Genomic DNA, 22,029 nt, shown 5'->3' on the forward strand with positions numbered 1-22,029 from the left:
TTTCCTTTCTGCTTTTTCTGTTAAGACTGTAAAAGCATCTTCATTGGCTTTGACCTAGTCTGTGTGTGCACAGGATAGCTAGGGCTGCTCTTGTTGGGCTGCTGTTTTTACAGTGTTTCTAGTTGTGCTCTCTTGTGACTTCCCCGCTTGTCCAGAAGAACACTGGCCTTTCTGTTTTCTGGGCCCAAGGGGAGGAACATCTTTAGCTACCAAACTACCTTTCTCTGCTGTGCAAAAAGAAATCACTTTCAGTTTTGGAGTTTGCATACTCTTCAGCATTGAGGTATATAGCAACAGTATCTTGTTTTCTGGATTCACTTTCTCTTCAGTATCCTTTGTGGCATTCTGGTTGTGGGCTTACATAGGCTCTAACAACTTGATTTGCTGTATAAGATAGTTTTATAAGAGGCGTGTTCTCACATGTGTTCACATGTGGCAATGTTGAGTTTTTGATATCAAAATAAATTATATGCTACGACTAGACTCTTCTGCTACAAGAAACTACAGTAACAAACTTGGGTTAATAGATTATTTATGGCTGTTAGTTCATGGCTATGCCCAGGTAAATACTGTAATCCTCAAATAGGGATGGTACTTGGTTAAGAAAGAATAAGTAAAATTACAGGTTTTAGCAAGATGTGTCATATTCCCACACCAAATTACTAATCATAATTTTAGAGATAATACAGACTGACATGAATGCCTCCTAGGATTCCCCATTCATTGCCAGCACGGTCGTGTTTGCAAGGAGGGATGCTGTGCCCGTCCATGGGAGCACCAGCTCGGGTCAGGGAGAAGCGCCCTGTGCAGATGTCAGATGAGGGAAAACCTTTGGCCTTGGATGGTTTGGGCAGCGAGGGGAAGATGCGTGTAAACACAAAAGACAAATGCAGGCTGGCTGGAGAACGTGGAAGGCACTGAAGGCAGGAGAAAGTGGCTGCGTTTGAGCCCCGGTGGGTGGCAGTGCAGAGCAGGGATCCCTGTGCCTAGTGGTGGTTAAGCTGCAGCCGAGGTCCCTCCTTCTCGCCTTACAAAATTCTCTCTCTCTAAAGCCGAATGAGTGGCAGAGGTTAAGAACAGGTCATTAACCGGAACCTACAAATAAAGATGAGGAATGGATTGCAGTCGAGGAACTTGGTAGTTGCTGTGATGATCTGTGCTGTGTTTTCAGTCTTTGTCCATTTAGGAAATGCGTGTTTTTTTTTTTTTTTTTTTTTTAAGACAGACCTTAAACCTAGTAGCTTTGGGAGGAAGACTTATTTGGGAGGAAACCCTTGTTTTAGAAAAGATACAATTTATTAACCAGGAATAAAGTGGGATTGTATTGTGTCAATGACTTTATTATGCCTGTGGATGTTGCTGATCCAGGGCTAGCCGCTTTTGGCTCAGCCCGTCTCCCGGTGTGCAGCAACCAAATCACATCTTCAGCTGATGGCAGTTTTGGGCAGGGGGCTGGGGATTCTTGGAGGTGAATAGCAGTATAGCGGGAAGAGCAATGTATGGAGCTGTGCGCTGTGGTACCCTGCTCTGAGCCTTTTATGCTTGGATCTGTGCCTTTGAACAATAAGGTCTATTTGAATAGGACACTGCAGTTTAACTGGATATAAAGCAACTCTTTCATGTAGCAGCCCTGGTTGCCTTGGCTCTTGGCATTGGTTCACAATGTAGGCAGTGGAAGGATTGAATGCAGAGAGGGCGCAGGGAAAGTAAGTTGAGAAAGAGGGTTGTTTTGGGGATGGACAAATTTGCCAGCCCCTGATATGAATTGTTTTTTTAGATGTCAGATAAGCTCATTGATGGCCACCAGAACAATTCTGAAGGGGACTTGCAGCATGAAATGATGGTGAATACAGAGCTCGGGGTGGGAGTCTCGTGCAGCCCCCTGCGTGGGCGGGCGAGCTGGGTGCCAGGGCAACGCGGGAGCTCGGCTGGCAGCAGCGGGGAAGCTGCTGCTCCCTGCGATGCTGCTGCTGCCGGAGCCGAGAGGCAAGGAAGGGAAGGAAAGAAGAAAGAAAATGGAATGGGGGTTGGGGTTGGAGGGGGACTGGACCTGGGGAGCCTCCTCCTCTCTGCAGTGGGCATTGTGGGGGCGGGGGGAACGCTCCATAGCTTTCAAGTTGAAAGGAAACATTAAAATAGGCTCTGGATGTGTGGCTGGGAAGGAGAGGGAAGGCTGTTGCGGGTGTCTTTACAGCTTTGGCGTCACATACCGGTTCAGTGTTATTTTTTCCTGTCCAAAGATGGGAGCATCATTACCGAGATAGTTAAGTTCCTGAATGTGGCTTTAACAGGCTGCATTTTTCCCCATCTTGCATGCAACCATAGGGACAAATGTGCTAATCAGTGTTTAAAAAAATCAGATGCGGGGGGGGAGGGAGGCAGCTTTGCGGTGCATCCCTCGGCAGCTCCGCGGAGGGGACAGCGGCACTAGGACAAGCTCAGGGGAGAGGGACATGGCGAGGCACTTCTGACTCTGTTCCCCCACGCTGGGGGCTCTGCTTGGCTGGGCTCTCTGTCCCAGGCTGGGGGTGGGGGACAGCCTGCTTGGCTCTCTTGCAGCCTCTTGTTTCTAACAAAATTCGCTTCATGGTAAGAATTTTGTCAATATCATCAAGTTGTTTACAGAGGGAAGCAAAGGGAGGGGGCACTCCTGTGCCAGCCCGCATCGGCTCAGCACCTCTCCTCCCAGCTCTGAGATGCTTGCTGTGCATGCAGGCATGCATGCTAAGCTCCGTAAAACGGGAGCCCGAGGCGCTCAATCCTGTACGAGAAACCTGTGATGTGTGCTGCAAGTAAACGCAATGCTAAGGCATAATTTGTGGTTTGTTATTTCTGTTGGGGTGGGGGCAAGTGGGAGGACTGTGCTGCTTTGGGGAAGCAAAATCGTCCCTCAGCCAGATCCACTTGATGGCTGCACAGCAGCCCCTCAGCAAAGTACCCTTACCCCCTCCCCAGCATTTAGCGAAGGGGAGAACAGAGATACCAGAGTAATTAATCAGTGGGCTAATAAAAAAGTATAAATCCCTAGGGAATGTGTGCTGCTAATGCCGGGGAGCTGGCTCAGAGACAGCCACCGGGAGGGACGAGCCAGCCCTCCTCTTCTCTCCCCGAGTTGCTGCTGCACTTGGTTCATTCCAGCTGCAGAAGCTCAGAGCCCTCCATGCGGTGGGATTTTCTCCTGGCTAAAAAATATTGAGGGGGAAAAAAAAAAAAGAAAAAACAAGGTTGACCTTATATTTTTCCCTCCTCTTCCTTTCTCCTCTTCCTCTAGCAGAGTCAAGGACTATCCCAGTTGCAAAGGGGGAGAGAAGAGGGGGGGGAAAAACCAGCAACCACCAACCCCCAGCGCACCCCATTCTCACTGCTTTTTGACATGCAAGCTTCCTCGGGATGGGACAAGCTGGGATGCAGCTGTGGCTTCAGAAGGAATTGGGGAAAACTAGGCATCTTTGCTCTCATGACGGTGGAAGTGAGCTCCTGGAGCCGGGTTCTGCTGCTCTCTGTGGCGCTGCTGGCTGTCTCGGCAACCGGTAAGTGCGAAAGAGATAGCTGGCAACTTTAGGAGTATTTTTCCTCTTGCTGCTTAGCTCTAAGATCCATGGTTAATCTCCTCTCTGGGGGATGTCAGGGGTGCGTGTGTGTGTACATGTGTATGTATGCATGCACGTGTGTGCCAGCTCATGCTTCCCTGTAGTGGTCAATAAGGAGTATGTTTCCTGTTGACCTCTGCAGAAGATAGTTTTTCTCTATTATCCTCTGGGAGCAACAATTTTAAATGATGGGATAATGAAAGGTGGCTTTATTTGATCTCATTCCCCTTCTTCTGTGGGTCGAATCATTGTGCATAGTTGCTGTACAATATGTGAGATGACTGTAAAAATGCCTTCACAGTTCTTCCCCCTGTCTTTCCCTTACATTTTAATTCATTATTTCAATACCCTGATGTTTGACTGTAACTGATAAAATAATTTCAGGACTCCTTGCACAAAAGATGGAAGCACTTTTTTTTCCTCCTGCCTTGCAGCTTGATGTGCTCTTATAGATGAGCTCTTTGGCCTCAACGTCATTATTCGTATGCTTTTTAGTAAATATGCCATTACTGACTTGGAAGATAGTAAGAGAGACTAGAATTTGGGGGGAGTTTGCTTTCTCCTCCCTGCTTCTGCAACTCCTATGTAGCAGAAGCATATCTAAGTACTGAAGTTTATTTCTGGTGTAAACAGCACATATTTAGGGACCGTCTTTTGTGTGTGTGTGGGAGGGGGAGAAAGGGGGAGAACTAAGTGTTTCGCAGTGTTGTCTTTCAAGAGCGCTATGCCCCGATTTCCATGAGTTTCTCAGTAACACTTCTGTCTACTACATCCTGGGCAGGAGGAATGTATGTGTGTGTATTTGTGTGGATGGCATCTGGATTTTTGGGAAAACTTCGTGCTGGCTGAAATGCAACATGGATTTTACTATGTAAGGCAGAATTTCTCCAAGGAGACCCAGAATAATTATCAACTGTTCCTCCTCCTGAGGGCTCTTGCAGTAGACCTGAACAATTTTGCTGACTGGAAACATCTACTGGGGAAGGGTCTAATATGTACAAAACAGCACACAACTCCTAGTTAAAGATGATGTTTTTGGTGGATATCTTCCTGAATGTTTCTTCTTTCCATCAGAAGCATTTTAGTCTATGTACAGAGAAAACCTTCCCAGGAACTTGTGTTCTGCTCTTACTAGTAGAATTGATGCAGAGATACCTAAATATGTGATGTATTATGTTGGTGTTTACCACGTATTTTTCTTCGCTATCTATCAGATGTTCCAGGTTTGCTTTCTGTGCTTATTAAGTATTCAGTCTTCTCTGCTCAGTACCCAGGTCCTCACTTTTTTCCTTTAAAATGGTGTCAGCCCAAGGGTTGAAGGTTCAATAACTGCTGTTCATTCTCTTCTACACATGTAATATCTCTAAAAGCTTTTTCAGACCTACTACATGCTTTTATCTGCACTAGAATTAAAAGTATTTATCACTGACGCCTCTTTCCTAGTCCCTATTCTTCCACGGGTTTTGAAGTCTTGACAGTAATGATTTTGCCAAAAAAAGGGCTCAGTTTTGAAATTGGTAAGTTACTGCTAGATATCCAGAATACAATAAACTTTCCAATTGGTGAATACACCTAGCTCTTGCCTGTCTGTTATAGTTTTAAGGTCTGATTTCAAACTCGTTTTAGATGAGGCTGGGACTTCCTTCTATTATCTTAGCTGACCAAATCATGCAGCTCTGCAGAACAAAGTTCAAGTGCTTCAATTCTAGTCCAGCCTTTCCTGGGGTTTGTGTAGGTAGTAATAACCAAGAGTACCCATAGTGTGGCAGTAGAGGCTGTATATATAGAACTATCAGTTAATAGTTCTAGCTGTCTTAAGAAAAGAAAGAAAACCTACTCAGTGTATCAGCTTGATTGTGTCAGTAGTCCTGTTGCCCAGTGATGTCCTTTTCAAAAAATGGCTGGTTGCTGCAGAGACTTGCTTCAGAGGGTACCATGACTGAAGGCAAGATCAGGTAGCTCCTACTTGTACAAAGAACTAATGCAACTGTAGACAAGGTTTTGTTTCGTGCTATGCTGAGATTCATCTTTAGGGTGTAGGGTAGGAGTGTTTCATATAGTTTCTCCATTTTGTTTTAGTGGTGCAATAATAATTTAGCAGAATTTAGAGATTTGCAGAGATAACTGAGTTTGTTCTTAGCTGTGATGATCGTGAGCTGTGCGCAGCTTCTTGGAAGTGTTGTGCATATGATTGCAAAATTTTATTTTTGATTGTCAAAACAGGTACTTTAACAGATGGGAATAGTGCTTTTCCTTTCTGCTGTTCCCCAGCTCTTTAGCTATGCATATGAACTGGAAAGCATTTGGTGTGTGTATATGGGCCAGGCATATAGAGATATGCACATACGCAGTTTCTTTCAGTGGACTGTTATACCTCCTTAAGTCTAGATACCATTATTCACACAGTCTTGGTAGGAATGTTCTTTTGTACTGGATTATGGAAAGATGTACTGGACTGAAGAATGGTCTAATCATTTAAAACCCATTGTGATTTTTATTTTTTTTGTCATGGAAAAGAGTTTTTGGCAGATGCTTATGCTGAAGAATGGGAGAGAGGGGTCACTCTTTGATATATGTGTGCATATTTAAAAGTCTTACTCTGTTCTTTGTCCTAAATCTTCACAGGAGGGTGAGAGATTTGGGGATACTTAGTCTGCTGGGGAGCACCTTAACCTCTGAAGCAGACTTGGGGATTTAGTGTGGCTTCTGTTAAGGGTAGTGGTCTGAGATGGTTAGTTAATGGGCTGAAATAGCAGGTATAGGTTTTCACAGAGGAAGATGTGATCACATTTGACTGTGGCACATGATGAAACCGTAGTATTTCACGGCAGTAGCTGAGAACATAGTTTTGAGCTGAGTCCTACTATGAGCACTGAAGTAGTGGGGCTAACGGAGCTAAATGAATGATTCTCATTTACTCATTCATGTCTTGCTGTTGCCTTCTGTTACAGGGAGGGAGTCATTTATGGCAAATGTTTAAAGGGTGACGATGAGAAGAAGCTGACAGGATGAGAAGACAATCTTTTGTGTAGGATCACAGTGATTTCTTGGTGCTGAGAGCGAGCAAAATGAAAGGTTTCATCAGGCCTTGCTGCTTCCCTTGCCCTTCCTTGCCCTTGTGACTGCAGAGGAGAAGATCTGTGCCTGCTCTGTTGGTTTTCAGCCCTTTGCAGCGAGGGAGCACAGCTGATAACTCAAATGGCTGGAACTAGGACCCTGTCTTTCTCTGTGCCCCTGGCCATGTGAGGGGGGTGACCAGATGGCCCTCAGGTTTCACTCGAGTGTAGTAAGATTACTTTTTTATCTCGTTGCAGTGGTGAGGATCCCTGTGAGTCTTCCGTTGTGATTTGGCATGCTTTTCACCATGGGAGCATGTGGATGCCTTCATGGATAGGAAGAGGTGGGAACAAAAGCCTTGTTCCTTCAGCCTCAATCCTTTGCTATATTTTGCATCTGGGGTTCCAAAATGGGAGAGCAGGTGCATTAAGACTGTGCTGCATGGTAGCTATGACTGTATTTCAAGCCTGAAATGCTTGTGTCTTATGTCTTAGCTTTGTCTTCTCATTGTTTGTGTTGACTGATAACTTCAGTGGGCACAGGAGGCTTCCCTTTGCCTTGGAATTGTTGTCGGTAACTCTGATTTTTTTTCAGGGCCCCTCAGCTCTGCCAAAATACATCTAAGCCTTAAGCCTTTGTTGCCACCAAATGCAATCTCTGTCTTGTCAGATCTCTCCCAGGAACATTTCATATTCCGCTGCTTGATGGGTCCCAGCTGAGCTGCTCTGCAGTGGTATGGGGCGGATGTCTGCTCAACTGATGCACTGTGGCTGCCTTCCAGTTGCCTGGGAGTTCCTGTCAAAAGGAGGCACATGTCAAAATGGGCACAAGGAACACAACGTGGGCAGTCTGCCATGCACCCCGGTGGACGTTCCCTGCCAAAGTGCTTTAGGGCTCAGGGTGCAAGCGAGCAATTGATCAGATGATCATTTGTAGTAGCCTTGTTGCAGAGAAGGGGTTTTGCTCTTTGGAAATTATTGCCTTTTTAGAGGACAGGTGGAAAACAATTCCCCTCTTCTAAGTTTGCTGTTAACCACTTGTGCTCCAGGAATTTGCAGCTGCTGAATTACTGTTCACTGCTGGCTGCTTGTGCTGCTTCTGTAGAGGCCAGTTGTTTGTGAAATGCCAAGTTCCACAGCTGCGCTGTTGCCACCTGCCCCCTTAGCTGTTATGTGGGTGTTGACCAGAGGAAATCGTTATTGTAATGTTAATGGTCAGAGAGGTTTGGGGGAAAGTCAGGCAGTCTAAGCTCAATATCACTGATTGTGTAACACCTAGCCATAGCAACAGTGCACTTCTGGAGAGTTGATTCAAGGCTGAAGGATGAGCCTGAGCTGCCTCTGTGAGGTGCAGCCAAGGCTTTTAGCTACTTTTCTAATGTAAGGCTGCCATAGGAGATGGAGAAACAGCACAACTCTGGATAGTGAAGGGCACAATTTGGACTTCAGTTAGCATTTTTAAGTGCAGTAAAGCTAGTCTTAGAGTTTTTGAATATATAAGGACATACTGGATCACACTCATGCTTTTTTCACATACCCGTAACTGTTATCTTCAGCAGAATTCTTCCCCCTCATTGCTGCAGGGCAAAGGAGGATCTGGTCCATTGTTAGAAGTTTGATCTGGCATTTGATGAACAGTTAATGCCAAGTTGGAGGTACAGAAAATGGATGCTCATTTCTTCTGTAACAAAGGCACAATTCAGTGTTCCTTTCCCATTTGATACACTGAATAATATCAAGAAAAATATATTTCCTTCCATTAAGGAAATGTATTTCCTCAGAAGGATAATGAAACCTGATGGTTTTCCAAAGCCCATGCCATTTTTAAAGATGCTTCTCACATCATGCAGCATGTTGTTCATATCCTCTGTTGTTTTTTTTGTCTCCATTATGGAGAGGTTAGGTGCTGATTGTGAGCACTGGGCATCTGTCAGCAACCATCCTGCAATGTTTTCATTAAAGTTAAGCACTATTCAGAGAAGGACTCAATATGTTAATGGTAGAATGATGTCTACCTGTTGAAATCATCAGTATTTGAAGGGTAGGGAGTTTGTTACTAATGGCGTTAGTCTTATTTCTAGTGTTGGTTTTAACACATCAGCATCCTTCTCTGTTCATTGCACCATTGGTTCCTTTAGAGGTACCTTTATTCACATGCTGAAGCTCCAGTTCTGTGTCAGCCTGTGCTGTGATGTTGTTCAAAGGACGTAGCTGTTTAAAGGATGGTAAAGCAGATGTGTTGCAGATTCTCTGCTTCTGTAGAATGGCTTGAAAATGCATTAAAAATTCTCAGGTGGTCTCGTGTTGAGGGAACAATCTGTGAAACATTCCCACCACTTCGAATGCAGTGTCTTGCTTAAGGCCTGGAGCTAAAGCACAGTTTAACCATTTCAAGTCCCTGGATGTGTGTTTTTGTATGAAGTTCTTTTGCCTTGGTAGTTGAGACAAGTTGTCTACTTCTTTCAGTGCTAGATAACAGATCTGGTTTTGCTGTGCTGTCTTAATGAGTAGTTGAATTGGTTCTAGCTTGATCTGACCTTAGGAAGAGCGAATTCACCTCGCAGGAAAGTTAAATAAGTGCTCCAGAAAACACTGTTTTACAAGAGGATCTGTCATTTGTTCTTACTAAGCATTGTGATGTCTTAAACTAGAAAACAACCTTTTTTTGCTCAGGTATGTGATGCTGAGAGCTATTATAGTGAGTTTATTTCCTTCTTTTTCATGATAGTGGCTAGCAAATTAGGCTAGAAACAAAACCCCAAAATTTGAGTCTGAGTTGATTCAATTTGCCCCTTGTTAACTCTTTCATTGAAAGCTGTGTAGATTGAAAAAGACAGTTATTGATCTGCTTTTCGAATTAAAAACTAGGATTAAATGGAGTATGTGTAAGGGTAAAAACAAGATTTTAAATGAATGGAGAAGCTGAAAAAAGGATGAAATAGTGTTAAGGGTAATGGAAATAAAATCTAAGACTAATTGGTAGTTGCATATACATGAAGACTCAGAAAGCAGAAGCAGTGTGTAAAGCACTTGGACGTTGCACGTGAGTAGATAGATTCACTGTAGCTAATGGGTATATTTGTGTCTGAGTCTAGACAGATTAGCACCAACATGGGAATCTTTCTAAATTGGGCAAGAACAAGGTAAAAATAGGTCTGGTTTCAGAGTATCAATCAGTAGCCAAAATTAAATTTGGACACATGGATATGTACGACTAGAACAGACGTAGTTTTGAATGAAGATGTCAGTTTTGCTGTTGCATAAGAATTTTGCCTTTGCATTGAAATTTTCTATGCAATGCAACTGCTTTTTTTTCTTTTCTCTCTATTGATAGGTTCTTAAATACATATTGTAATTTATTCTCTAGTTCCTAGGCTATGTGGCTGTCTTTTTAGTCTCATTGGCAAAATGAATAGTTAATTTTTGTGTAATGTGGTCTTTTAGAGTGACTTTCATTGATTACCCAAGGTGACAAGTAGGCATTAGGTAGTAAATCTGAAGTACAGCAATACTTAAGTGACTGTGAAAGTGCTGTTAATGGAATCAAGTCAAAATCGGATTTATATCCCAACAAAAATTCCCTGGAGAAATTGCCTTCTGTTTGCCTCCCTTTATAATTTAAATACGTTATGCAAGCATGGGCTGCCTTAGTGTGTGTGTTGTTGGTGATCTCAAAGCACTCATAAAGGCGCCCACATGGGTGGACATGGAGGGCAGGGAGGAAGTGCTGACTGCTTGTGCTGAACTTACAGCTGCTTATCTAGAAATAAGCTTATTCACTCAGTGCAGTGATGAAACTGTTAACACTGAGAATTTCAAGGACTGATATCTTCTGAGTAGTTAGTTGGGGTGAGAGGAGTTGTAGCTGGGTTAAAGATTTCTCTTGGGCAAGTCTCATTCTTGCTGGCCTTGTGAGTACATTGAACTTCGTAGATGGACACGTTGCCTCATATCTAATAATAATGGCAAATGAAATCGCAGGTACTTCTAAGTCCGTTTGCTCATTATGACATTGATCTGGTAAAAGAAAGAATAGAGACTAATATTGAAAATTTATCATGAGGAAATCTTTAAATTAGTCCTTGGCTGTGATTTGTGAGATGGATTTCACTTCAAGCATTTGTTTCACCTTTGTTGCCTTTTTTTACTTCTGCAATAAAGGAGTCCTAAAACCTGAGTTGCAAATGATTTTGTATCTGAACATAGTGTGTAAGCTATTTAAATGCAAATATTCTTTTACTGGAATATAATCGAAACACAAATGGAAAAAAATATTTTGGAGGTAGTAATTAACACCTTATAAATGAAACTGAGTAAGAATTCTGCCTGTGAGTGGACTCAGTTTGCAGGAGGTTGTGCAAATGTTGTTCATTAAATTAGTTTTGTCCTTTTCAGAGGCTTGCACTTCAGCTGTGGCTTGAGATGAACTGCCAGGTAAAACACCAAACTTATGGGAAATTGAGAAAATGTGAGCCTTGCATGACTGTTAGGAGAGGAATTGCAGATAAATAGTAGAAAACTGTCTGCCCTCTGGAATGTGTCATTGAAGTAGATGTCTGGACTGGAAGAGGGGTGGAAATGAAAGCTTTGTGTTCATTTTACAGATTCAGAGAGAAAATAATGTAAAGCTTTAAGAAGCACTTGAATCATCCTGAATATTTTTCACTGAGCCCTGAACTCCTGGGGCAAAATTTGCAGGGATATTTAAGTGCCTAAAAAGTGTATATTAGCCTAGTGAGGTTTATAAGAGGATACCAGCTGCAAAATTCAGGTATATCTGTAAACCCTGCAAGGCATTTGTCTGCAATTCTTAATTTCCAAATACATTTGTAAATACACTCTGAACACTTCGGTTTGGAATGGGACTTGTGGTCCTTAAGTGAATGCATTTTGGTTTTGTGAAGTCTTGCACCAAGGATTTGCCCAATGTCATGCTGGAGATGCTTGCTAGAGATGCAGGCTGAACCCAGGTCTCCTAAATTCAGCTTAATGCTTTAATCATATCTTACACCTTAACTCTTGGCTTAGATAAAAGTTTGCAAACTTGCATGGTGCTTGCAGAGCTGTCCTCCTGGGACTCAACAGGAATGCCACCCTTCTCCAGCCTGCTTACATGATGCCTAAGCCCTCCAAAGGAGGCTCATGGCAGTGGCACTCAATTAGGTATTGGGACAACTGCAAAGCTGTGAAGAGAAGTTGAAGGAAAACCCAGTGAGGCAGCTACACTAGAGACAGCATGGAAGAATGTGCATTAATTTGCTACTGCTTGTGAAGTGCTTTGAAGATGGAAATAGCTCTATAAGTGCTTGGTATTGTTATTGCTGACAATGGCTATGTAGAATAGTTGTGGCACTGAGGGAGCAGTCAAAATTGATTAAGAGGTAATTCTGCAAGAGAAAGTTTTGAAGGGGAGAAATTGCATCCTTTGAAGAGGCCATTCTGGCTGAATGTTGGGATAACTTCTCAGCAGCTGAGCAAATGATTTCAGGTAATGGATGGTCTGTGTTGGCTTGCAAGTTTATCAGGAATTGTGCAGCTGTGAACTTCTGCAGCAAAGTTACTGTCTGCTAGGTGGCTAGTGAGTGTCTGCTTGTGAGGGGTGGAATTGTTGGTAAGCGTTATAAAACCTTTGCATTAAGCTCTTGAGCATGAAGTGTTGAGCCTTGATTAGAATTAAGGGAATGGTGTGATGTTCACTGTTCCCGCGTGACAAATTCAGACTGAAAGGGGTTTAGATACGGGGCTGAGGGAATGATTGAGAGAATGGAGAATCTCTCTTGGAAAGGAATGCAAGCCCAGAGTTTACTTAGTCTAGCAAACAAGGTTACAACCGGATATAATGGTTCTCTATAGATACATAGAATCATAGAATGCTTAGGGTTGGAAGGGACCTCCAGAGGTCATCTAGTCCAACCCCCTGCACACGCAGGGTCACCTAGAGCACGTGGCACAGGACTGCATCCAAGCGGGTTTGAAGATCTCCAGAGAAGGAGACTCCACAACCTCTCTGGGCAGCCTGTTCCAGTGCTCTGGCACCCTCACTGCTAAGAGATTTTTCCTTAAGTTCCTGTGGAACTTCTGGTGCTTCAGTTTGTGGCCATTACCTCTAGTTCTGTCAGTGGCCACCAGTGGAAAGAGACCAGCACCATCTTCTGCACTCCCTCCCTTGAGGTACTTATAGACACTGATTAGATCCCCTCTCAGCCTTCTCTTTTGCAGGCTGAACAGGCCCAGCTCCCTCAGCCTCTCCTCATAGGGCAGATGTTCCAGGCCCCTGATCATCCTCGTAGCCCTGCGCTGGACTCTCTCCAGCAGCTCCACATCCCTCTTGTCCTGTGGGGCCCAGAACTGGACACAATACTCCAGATGCAGCCTCACCAGGGCTGAGTAGAGCAAGGGCATCAAGGGCAGGTAAACACAAAGACAGAAGAACTGTTAACATAAACAGAATGTTGGCATTAAAACAATGAATCTAAGTTGGTCATTAATTAATTTTAGTTTGGAAATTATGGTAATGTTTATAATTGAGTGGTAAAATTTTAAGGGAAATCTTGAGTGGGAATTACAGGGCAGAAATGAGATTATATGGTGTGATTGACGAGCCTGGAAGGTATTTTTTGTGTGTTTTTTTTCTAAACTTAGCAGTCCTTTTACTTCAGTCTATATGTATGCATATTCCTATATGCATATATGTAATTTTTTGGGTCTAATTTGCAGTGATACAGTAAATCTTAAAAGGAGATACCTGAGTTTTTCTAGTAGTTGAATATGCCAATGAAAGAGACTATGAAAAACTTAAGACTTGTTCTGGGAAAATAAACCAAAAACTTCCTTTGCAGAAGACTTTGAGCTGTGGCCCAGCTGTTGATCAGTATGTTGAAAGCTCAGCAGGCATCAGCTTGAGCACATGGCGAGGGGCTGCCTTCAGGTGCTGTTTTCCATCTTGTCCAACCTCTTAGAACGCGCCACATCTTCAGTGCTTGTGTGAAAACCTCTGCAGTGCTCTCTGTTGGACTGGAAGCAGAATGACGACATTTTTCCTTAGTAAGACTTTAGTCCTTGCTTGATTCCAGGAAATCCCATTCGAGGCTGAAGACTCTTAAACTGAAAACTGCTATTGATGAGCCTTCAGGCAGCACTTTGAGGCTGGGCTGTGGGTCTGTGAGGTGCAGTGCAGAAGCAGAGCAGCAGCAGAGCAGGTCGGGCAGGAAAGGGAGCAGGGCTTGTGCAGAGCCAACCAGCGGCATGGTGATGGAGCCGCTAACCACAGCCCATGGCCTTAGCCGTGTCTTAAGGACAGGATCATGGATTTACTTTTTCTGTCTTTGAATATAACTCCTGTGCCTTGGTATTTTACCACTCATCTGTGTGAGTTTATGCTAGCATTGCCCAAAGGGAATAGTAGGAGCATTGGAAATGTATACAGTGACCTCTGCATTTATCCCTGCAACTTGTTTAAAAAAATCATCTGAGGTCTTCTCCCCTCACAGATCTGTTGGCACTGCAGGCTATTTTCAGAGGGTTGCATCTGCTGAATGGCTGGGTAGCAGGGGACGTGTTGGGGTAGCTCACGGCAGTGCAGGCCGAGTGAAAGGGTGATGTTGTTCATGACCCTCCCTAATGCTGTGTTACAGAAGGCCAGTCGCAGTCTGCAGTAGAGTCAGACTCTTATCAACTTGCCACTTGGCATTCAAAGAAATACCTATAAATATTTTTGATTTTTTAAATATTTTTCCATGCTTTCCTTTTCCCTTGAAGCAAGGCCTGCAGTGGAGAGGAGCAAAGCCAGTGCCTGTGCCTAGCAACGGTGCCTAGCAACGTGGCGGCATCACTGTGAGGCGGCGGCTCTGAAGCTGCCCGGGATGCTAATCGGTGGTGAGAGATCCTGGCACTTCCTTCCCGAGGCGCCCCGAGCTGCTGGCTCTGCTTGTCGCCCTTCAGACTTCCTTGGATACCTGCAGACAGCTCTGCCCTGCCCCGCAGCAGGGCTTCAGACTTGGGTGTTCTGTGTGGGGTTGGGGTCACTTGGGAATTCAGGAAGGGAACTACATGGACACCATAAGGATTGGTCAGCCCTTTCGTATTTCTGTATGGAGAAGGAGCTACTGTGCAGTAGTGTAGTGAAGTCTTCATGTGCAAAATTCACAGTACCTCTGCTTTTAAAAAGAATCTAAGGCTTGTTTGGTACAATCAAAAGACAGCCATTCATAGAGGTTCCTAATATGCTCCCACGTGAAGACATTTCTCATTGTGGCCTGACATAGCTGTTTAAAAGAAGAAGAATATGGGAAAAGAAATCAAGTTTGTTTTTTTTGTTTAGCTTTCTGAAACAGTTCAGGCTGTCAGTGAAGATGGGAATCCCTTGTTATTTTTTTTTGCTATGTTTCTTCAATAAGGCCTTACTTTGCTGTGCTGGAATCAGGTAGCTGCTTTCTCCACAAGTATGTGACAGCCTCCGCTCTTGGCAGCTCAGACCTCGGGTATGACCAGGAAACTGCACGGATGAGGATGGAAAGGAGGTAAGTGGGAAGAACAGGGTTTATTGTGAATGAAGCCATTTAAAGTCTCCTGGGAATAATACGCACTTGATGCATCTTGCCCAGGTTTGTTCCCCAACAATTCCTGTGGCTCATTGGCCTGAGACCATGATCTCAATTGAATCAGTATTTGCAACACATAGTACTGCTGCAGAAACATGGGGGCAAGACTTCTAAGTCAATAAGATTTGCACTGGGAAGTTGGTTCACTTCTCTTGGGAACATCTTTGGAAGAGAAGACTAAGAGTATGCTTAAAGCAGTGGGGATTTTGTAGCCAGCTGTGGCTGCTTAGTTTATTTTTTGAGACCTTTGTCTCCTTCTAGGATGTTGACAGTTTGTTTCTTTAAGTGTTAATCAGCTAACATATTTTAGCTAATACTTCTTAAAGCCCTATTTGTCAGGGCAAGTCCACAGTGCAATGCAAAGTGCAGCGGAGGAGCAGATGTCCTTCATTCTAATGCAAACAGAGCACATGAAATAAAACACTGAGCATCGCTTTTGTCAGAGTACAGAAGTGTATGTGGTGGCAATGGAGTACAGCAAGGAGCCGGAGCAGCGTAAGCTCAACCGCTTGGTTTGGGCTGCTTAACGAAAGCCTGCAGCAGTGGGTGGCCAGCTCTGGGCAGATGTGTGAGCCTGGAGAGGCCCTCTGCTTGCTGGGCTGATGAAAGCTGCTCTTCCTGACCGCTGAGAGTGTTGGTAATGAAAGGCTTCTGCCTGCCGCCTCATGCGGTCCCCCCTTGTCCGTACAGGACAAGTCGCACATCTTTCTTGCTCATCTGAGACACAGGGTGGTCAGTTCATGCTAAATGTCAACAGGAGGAGGGAGGAGAAACTTTTGTAGCCCTCTGGCAGGGACTTGAGATGGGTGAGCCTGCTCGTGCGCGGCAGCAGAGAGCTGGGGAGCGTGCTCCTGGCGCGGGCAGGGCCGCTCTCCCCTCTGGGCACAGGGCTGGGGGGAGGCTGGGCGCAGCACGGCAGCTCTGTGCGCTGCTCGGCTTCTCGGCAGGCACCGTGTTACAGATCCGCTGTCACGCTGGTGCCCCGAGTCTGCCCCAGATCATTACTGCTCCTCTCAGATCACTTGCTGTAAGTGCACATGTCATCTCTTCACATAAAGCAGCTAGAAAAGGAGACCAGTGTGGCAGATCTCCACTGGTAACTCTGCTGGTGATGCTTGGTCCTGCTTGAAGCAGGGTAGGCTGTAGGACATTGGCCTTAGCGACAGGATTCCTACTGTTCATTGCTGAAAGCTTCAGGCTTTCCTTTCTTTCTGTATACATGCCTTGCATCCACAAACTGGGCTCGGCTGGCTAAGCAGCATCTCTCTAGGTCAGTAGAGCGTGGAAACAATCTCAGCTTTTGTGACGCAGGCAGAGCCCATCTCCCAGCCTTGTTTCACACATGCATATTTCAGGAGGCTTCCAGATGAAGCAGTCAATGTGCTCTTTGTCCCCGTGCGCTCGGGGAAGATGATGAGGCTGAGGCTTGGTGAAAAGATACTACGGCATTCTCTGCATCATGCAGCAATTAGTAATTTGGTAATTAAAAACCCTCATCAGTGCTGGCCAAGCAAGGTTTTCTTTATTAGTCGTGTTAATGATTTCTAGGGATGTATCCAGTATCCACTATGTTTTGGATAAGGTGGTGTGTGTATGATACAGTGTGTGCGTGTCTAAACTAGTGAAACTGAGCTAGAGGAAAGAAAATTACATTTTTAAAGATCTCTTGTGTAAGTATTCAGGAAAATATGTATTCATTAAAGTATTTTGATAAACACAGATTTCTCAAATGTTTCCTTTGATACTGCTTAGGTTTTCAAGCATGTGTTAGAGGGGATTTTAGAGGGGTTTTTAGATGCTTATTAAAATCAGATGCATTCCTGCTGTGTTCATCAGTGCATTTTTGCATAGTTTTGTCTATCCGTTTGTGTAATGATTCGTTCATGCAGTAGCTCCTTCATACAAGAGGAGCTAGCTTTACTCATTGTGCCATCTCTAATATTAAAGCTCTCTGTGTGTGCTGGCCATTTATTGCTATCTGGAGCTTTAGCTTGCAGTGCCTTAATCTTGACTCTTGTATCCAAGTCTGTGCTCTTGTTCACATCCTTGCTCCCTTCTCCACATCTCCTTTGGAACTTTCCTTGCCTAAGCCTGCATTAGGGAAGGGGAATGTCTCTGGCTACCAACGTAAATAGAAATGTCTGAGACGTTACTAGTAACAAGTTACTGATGTATTTTCAGAATTTTGCTCTTGTTATTGTAGGCCAGAATGGAATGTGTCTGTCTGCAGGATATGGATTTCAGTTTTATTAAGGAATGGTTTTTACATTCATATACTTGGTCAAACAGGGTAGAATGATACAAAACAGCAGCGTATCTGTGACTAAGTAACAATAGCTAGAGTAAATGCTGTGTTACTGCCTTAAGGAGAAGACAGCCATGTATCACTGATAGATATTGCTGAGAGCAAGTTGGTGCCTGTGACTTGGTATTTGTTCTTTTTGAAGTGCGCAGTGCACATACATCAGTGTTTGCTAAATTAGGCTTTGTTTCTTCTGAGAAGCCAGAAGGGCCTCAACTTATGTTTTAGGAAGAACTTCAGAAATGAATTCTGCTGCCCCTCTCCAAAGTCTAGTGTCTTCGATCTTCCCATAGTATAAAGTAGAAATGTTTAGAAGCTTCCCTGACTTAAACCAGCCATGGATTTGGCTTGGTAAGATTAAGGAATGGATAGCAGGTGTGCCCCAGAAGAGGTTTCCCTGCAATGTCCCAAGTCCTCCCACTTAGTGTGCTTTATTTCACTGCTTCTCTCCCCTTCCCTCTCCTCCTCAGATGGTGGTCTGTGGAGACAGGCTGCCTGTCCACTGGACAGTGCCAGACATGGTTTTGTCCTTGTCTCAAACCTTTTAAGTGCTACAGCAATAAAATTACGCTGATACTTTCATTAAAAACATATATCCTCATCCAGAATTTCCAGAATTGAAAATAGTGAGCTGCTTTGGCAGCGCACTCGGATACAGTGGCCTTCTCAGACTACCATCTCCATCACAGAGTAGGATCTTATTGTTGATCTGATCCATTGTGGAAACCACTCTGTTCCTGTAACTTGGGTAGGGTGTACGGAGCTTCCTGTTGTAAAACTCTTGGGTTGAAGGGAATGCTTTGGAGGCCTTGGAAGAACGCTGTCTCTTGGCAGATAGATATTATGCTGAAACATCTCTGCACTGACTGCCATGTTGTCCGCTTAGACCTTTGCATTTGTCATGCTTTTGGGCTGAAGAGATGAAGCGAATGAGTTTTCCAAGTCTCGAGAAATGCTGTGTTTTCTTGCTGTGTACATTAGGCTCCAGATAGGATTTTTGGCAGTCTGGATGGAGCTCAACTGCCTCAAACCTGAAACCAAGTGATAGAAGATACAGAAATTCTCTTGGGGGTTTTGGGGCGGGGGGGTCTCCTGCCTACTGACTGTTTTTATCAGTGTCCAATATAAACCAAGTTCCCTACTATTACAGTTGATGAAGAATATATTGCTTTCCAGATTGTCAGGTTTTGGAAAACTAATTTTTGTCTGCAGTAAGCAATTGTTAGCTGTATTCAAAGCACATCTTGGTCAGAATCACGAACATGCAATTATTTCAGTAAATTGATTTGATGTGTTATAGAACTGTCTCCTGTTTTTCTATCACATATTTGGTTTTCTTCAGCTAGTATCGGTTTAAGATGATGTCCGTTTTTCTAACCTTTATTCCTTGCTTTAATCACTAATTATGCAAGGACAGCATAAATTTTTACTGTCTGATGTCTTGTTGCCTTTCATATGACCTTGGAAGTATTTGGAACATAGTGTCTCTGACCTCAAATGTTTTCTGAACTTCACGCAGCATCAATAGCTTTTGTACCATAGGGAGATAAAACTTCTTTAATTTCCTGATTTCTTTAAATTTTGATGATGACATTTATTCACAATTAAAATAAAAATTGTGCAGTAGAGGCAGATTACATACGCCCACATTGCCTACTGAATGAGTCTGGGTGAAGAAAAGAGGATGAGATTGAACTTTAGAGAATTGAAGCTCATGGGTCTTTGGCAACCTCCAAGTTACTGAACCAAAGCAGACCTAATTTCAGCTATCTGCTATGGTAATAATCCCATTCCCGTGCAGCTTCCTGGCACCAGGCTGAGGCATCCTTTCAGTGAACTCTGCAAATAAATGGACCTGAATGGAGGAGAACGGGAGTCCTCTCTCTTGTGTATTATGGATGGACAAAATGCGCTGAGAGAGGCAGATGCCAGGTGCTACAGAAATGTGAAGTACTGTTGTCTGCCTTGGTCCATGTGAATTATGTGCCTAGCTCAGCTTCCCTCCGTTTTGGTTCTGGGTCTGTGTGAACTCTCACTGATGTAATAAACGTGATGCAAGAAGATTTTCTGGATAGTAAATATGACTGACCATTTTAGATGCATAAAGGTGTAAGCTTCATCTTGCAGAGACAAGTTTCACTAAGCTTTTTTGCAGCAAAGTAGGTCAATCTAATTATAATTGGCTTTAATGAGCACTACTCTGCAGTTCTTTACCTGTAGCTGCTTGGCACTCAGAAGTACAAATGCCATTGCTGCCTTTGAAAAAGGCAACCAGAAATCAAAAGAAGTAATTTCTAGTCTGATCCATTTCAACTTGAAAGCCTCAGTTATCTGCATAAACAGGGTAAACAAGCCAGCATCAATAAGAGAAGCCAGCGTGATTGCAGGCAGCAATGATCACCGTCAAATACCTGCCACAGGAAAAATTCTGCTCCTGGCTTCACAGCAATTCCCTTGCAAAGCGCTGGAATGCAGATGTGGTGCAAGTAGTGTCAGTTGTTGCAGACTGAAATTGGCTCCAAGTTAAATGGTGGGAAGGTTGAATGGAGGGAGGACAAAACGCCTATCTTTAGATTTCACCTTTCTCTGTTCTCCAAGACCAGGAACTAAGAACAAATTCAATAAAGGATCCTGTATGATCTGTTTTGTAAGAATATTGTAATTTATAACCCACACCCTCTTGACTTGTTTCTGTCTCTCTCTCTCTTTTTTTTTTTTTTTTTTTTTTTTGCCAGCCCAGAACTGCAGTCACATTTTGCAGGGCCCAAATGGGACAATACAGAGTCCAGGCTTTCCATATGGATATCCAAATTATGCAAACTGCACGTGGACAATCACTGCTGAAGAGCAGAACAGGATACAGCTTGTTTTCCAGTCCTTTGCGTTAGAAGAAGATTTTGATGTATTATCTATCTACGATGGACTCCCTCAGCAGGGGAATCTGAGAACAAGGTACAGCACTAATAACAAAGTGATGCTCAACTGTGCTTGAATTTTTGCTACTGGGACGAGTGTTTTGCTTGGAGGTTTGTGCTGGAGTAAACTGGGAGTGTTTCATGAATAGTTCTTGTAACTGTTCTCATTTTGTATATTTGGTAAGATTTGAAATGTTTCTCTGAATGTCAGACAATAAGTGATTTACTGCAAGCTATTCCAGATATTCAAGGAAGTTGATCAGAAAATGGAGCACCAGGAAAGGGCAGCTAATGTGCAGAGGAGCTTCCTTCAATCCAAACAAGATTCTCTTAGTGGGAGGGGGGAAGGCTGAAGCAATGCATGTGCATGCAGGAAGCCTGCATTGCAGTCTGTAGCTCTGCTGAAAACTTTCTGGGTACCTTTGGGTAACTGCCTAGTTTGTGATCAGCCTGCGAGTTGGACAGGGAGTACCCACATCTGTCTGTGCTCTTACATTTCTGGGAGTGAGGAGTTACCAGGTAATAAATGTTAGTATGAAGCCTCTGCATGGATGCTGATTTTAGAAGCTTTCTAATATTGACTTAATATTAGTAATAAGTTAAATAGACCAATTTTGGAAAATAATGCCTTGGTACTACAGCAACTGTTACATGATATGTTCGACTTGTGTATTTGAAGGAGTCACAATCTCAGACCTCTGCTTGGGGTGCACATTAGATCATGATGGTGAGTTGTGACATGACTGCAGTTTCCTGGGGTGATAAATTGCAGCTTAAGTCTACTGTATTTGTAATGTATTCAAAAATAATGTAAAAAAACTAAGTTTCAAGAAGTAAGTAGAGACTTCAAAACATGGGACTTGCTGCTCTGTGCTGTTGGTGTCTCACCTCTTCGGCTGATTTTTTTGTACATCAATCTTGCCTCATTAAACTCTGTTGCTATTGCTCAACATTGGCCTTTCTTTTCTCTTTTTCCTTTGGCTATCAATTTAAAGTTTTTTTTCTCGGACTGCTTTCCAAATGCACTCCATTCATCATCATGTGCAGCACTCGAAGATGGATGACCATGCGTCATTCATCAAGACTCCTGCTACCATGAGGCAGGCCGCAGCGAGCAGCGCGAAGGGAGGGAGGAAACCTGCTGCTCTGGGGAGAGGAAGCTGTCTTGTTAAGGCTAATTAAGGCCTATCAACAAAGCAGTTAAGAAGAAGACAGGAGCCATATCTCTCTGCTGCTCTCACTGTGTTTGTTCCACCTCCCCCCTGTCATCCAGCTTTTACTCTTGCACCTATTTTAATAAGCAGGAGGTCTTTTTAGATAAAGAAATTAGAGCTTTCCACGTAGTGAGCTGTGTTCTTCGGGTGGTATCAAATGAAAACACAAATAAGGTGAGGGAACTTACGCAACTGTGCAGCTGGAAAGCAGCTTTGTGGAGAAGGACCTGGGAGTCGGAGTAGACATGTTGAACACCAGCCAGGAGTGTCTCTGTTTGACTGAAAAAATTGAATGATCCCAGTGTAAATGAGAGGGTTGTGAACTATGTTAAAGGATGGAGAATGGTTAGAT

The 22,029-nt window shown here is 43.7% G+C and overlaps 1 protein-coding gene across 1 annotated transcript in view; it reads left to right on the forward strand.

Annotated features, from left to right (window-relative positions):
* Positions 1 to 2,800: 2,800 nt before the first annotated feature.
* The window catches only part of CSMD2 (CUB and Sushi multiple domains 2), a 240,890-nt gene continuing 221,661 nt past the window's right edge, over positions 2,801 to 22,029 (forward strand). The window contains 3 exon segments of the mRNA XM_088531067.1: positions 2,801 to 3,099; positions 3,102 to 3,530; positions 20,284 to 20,500. Of these exon segments, the coding sequence (XP_088387193.1) occupies positions 3,045 to 3,099; positions 3,102 to 3,530; positions 20,284 to 20,500 (701 nt within the window). The 5' untranslated portion in view covers positions 2,801 to 3,044.

This window comes from Tinamus guttatus, unplaced genomic scaffold (assembly GCF_059628265.1).
Source record: "Tinamus guttatus ecotype Peru unplaced genomic scaffold, ASM5962826v1 Tinamus_guttatus_pri_ptg000397l, whole genome shotgun sequence".
NCBI classification, from domain to species: Eukaryota; Metazoa; Chordata; class Aves; order Tinamiformes; family Tinamidae; genus Tinamus; species Tinamus guttatus.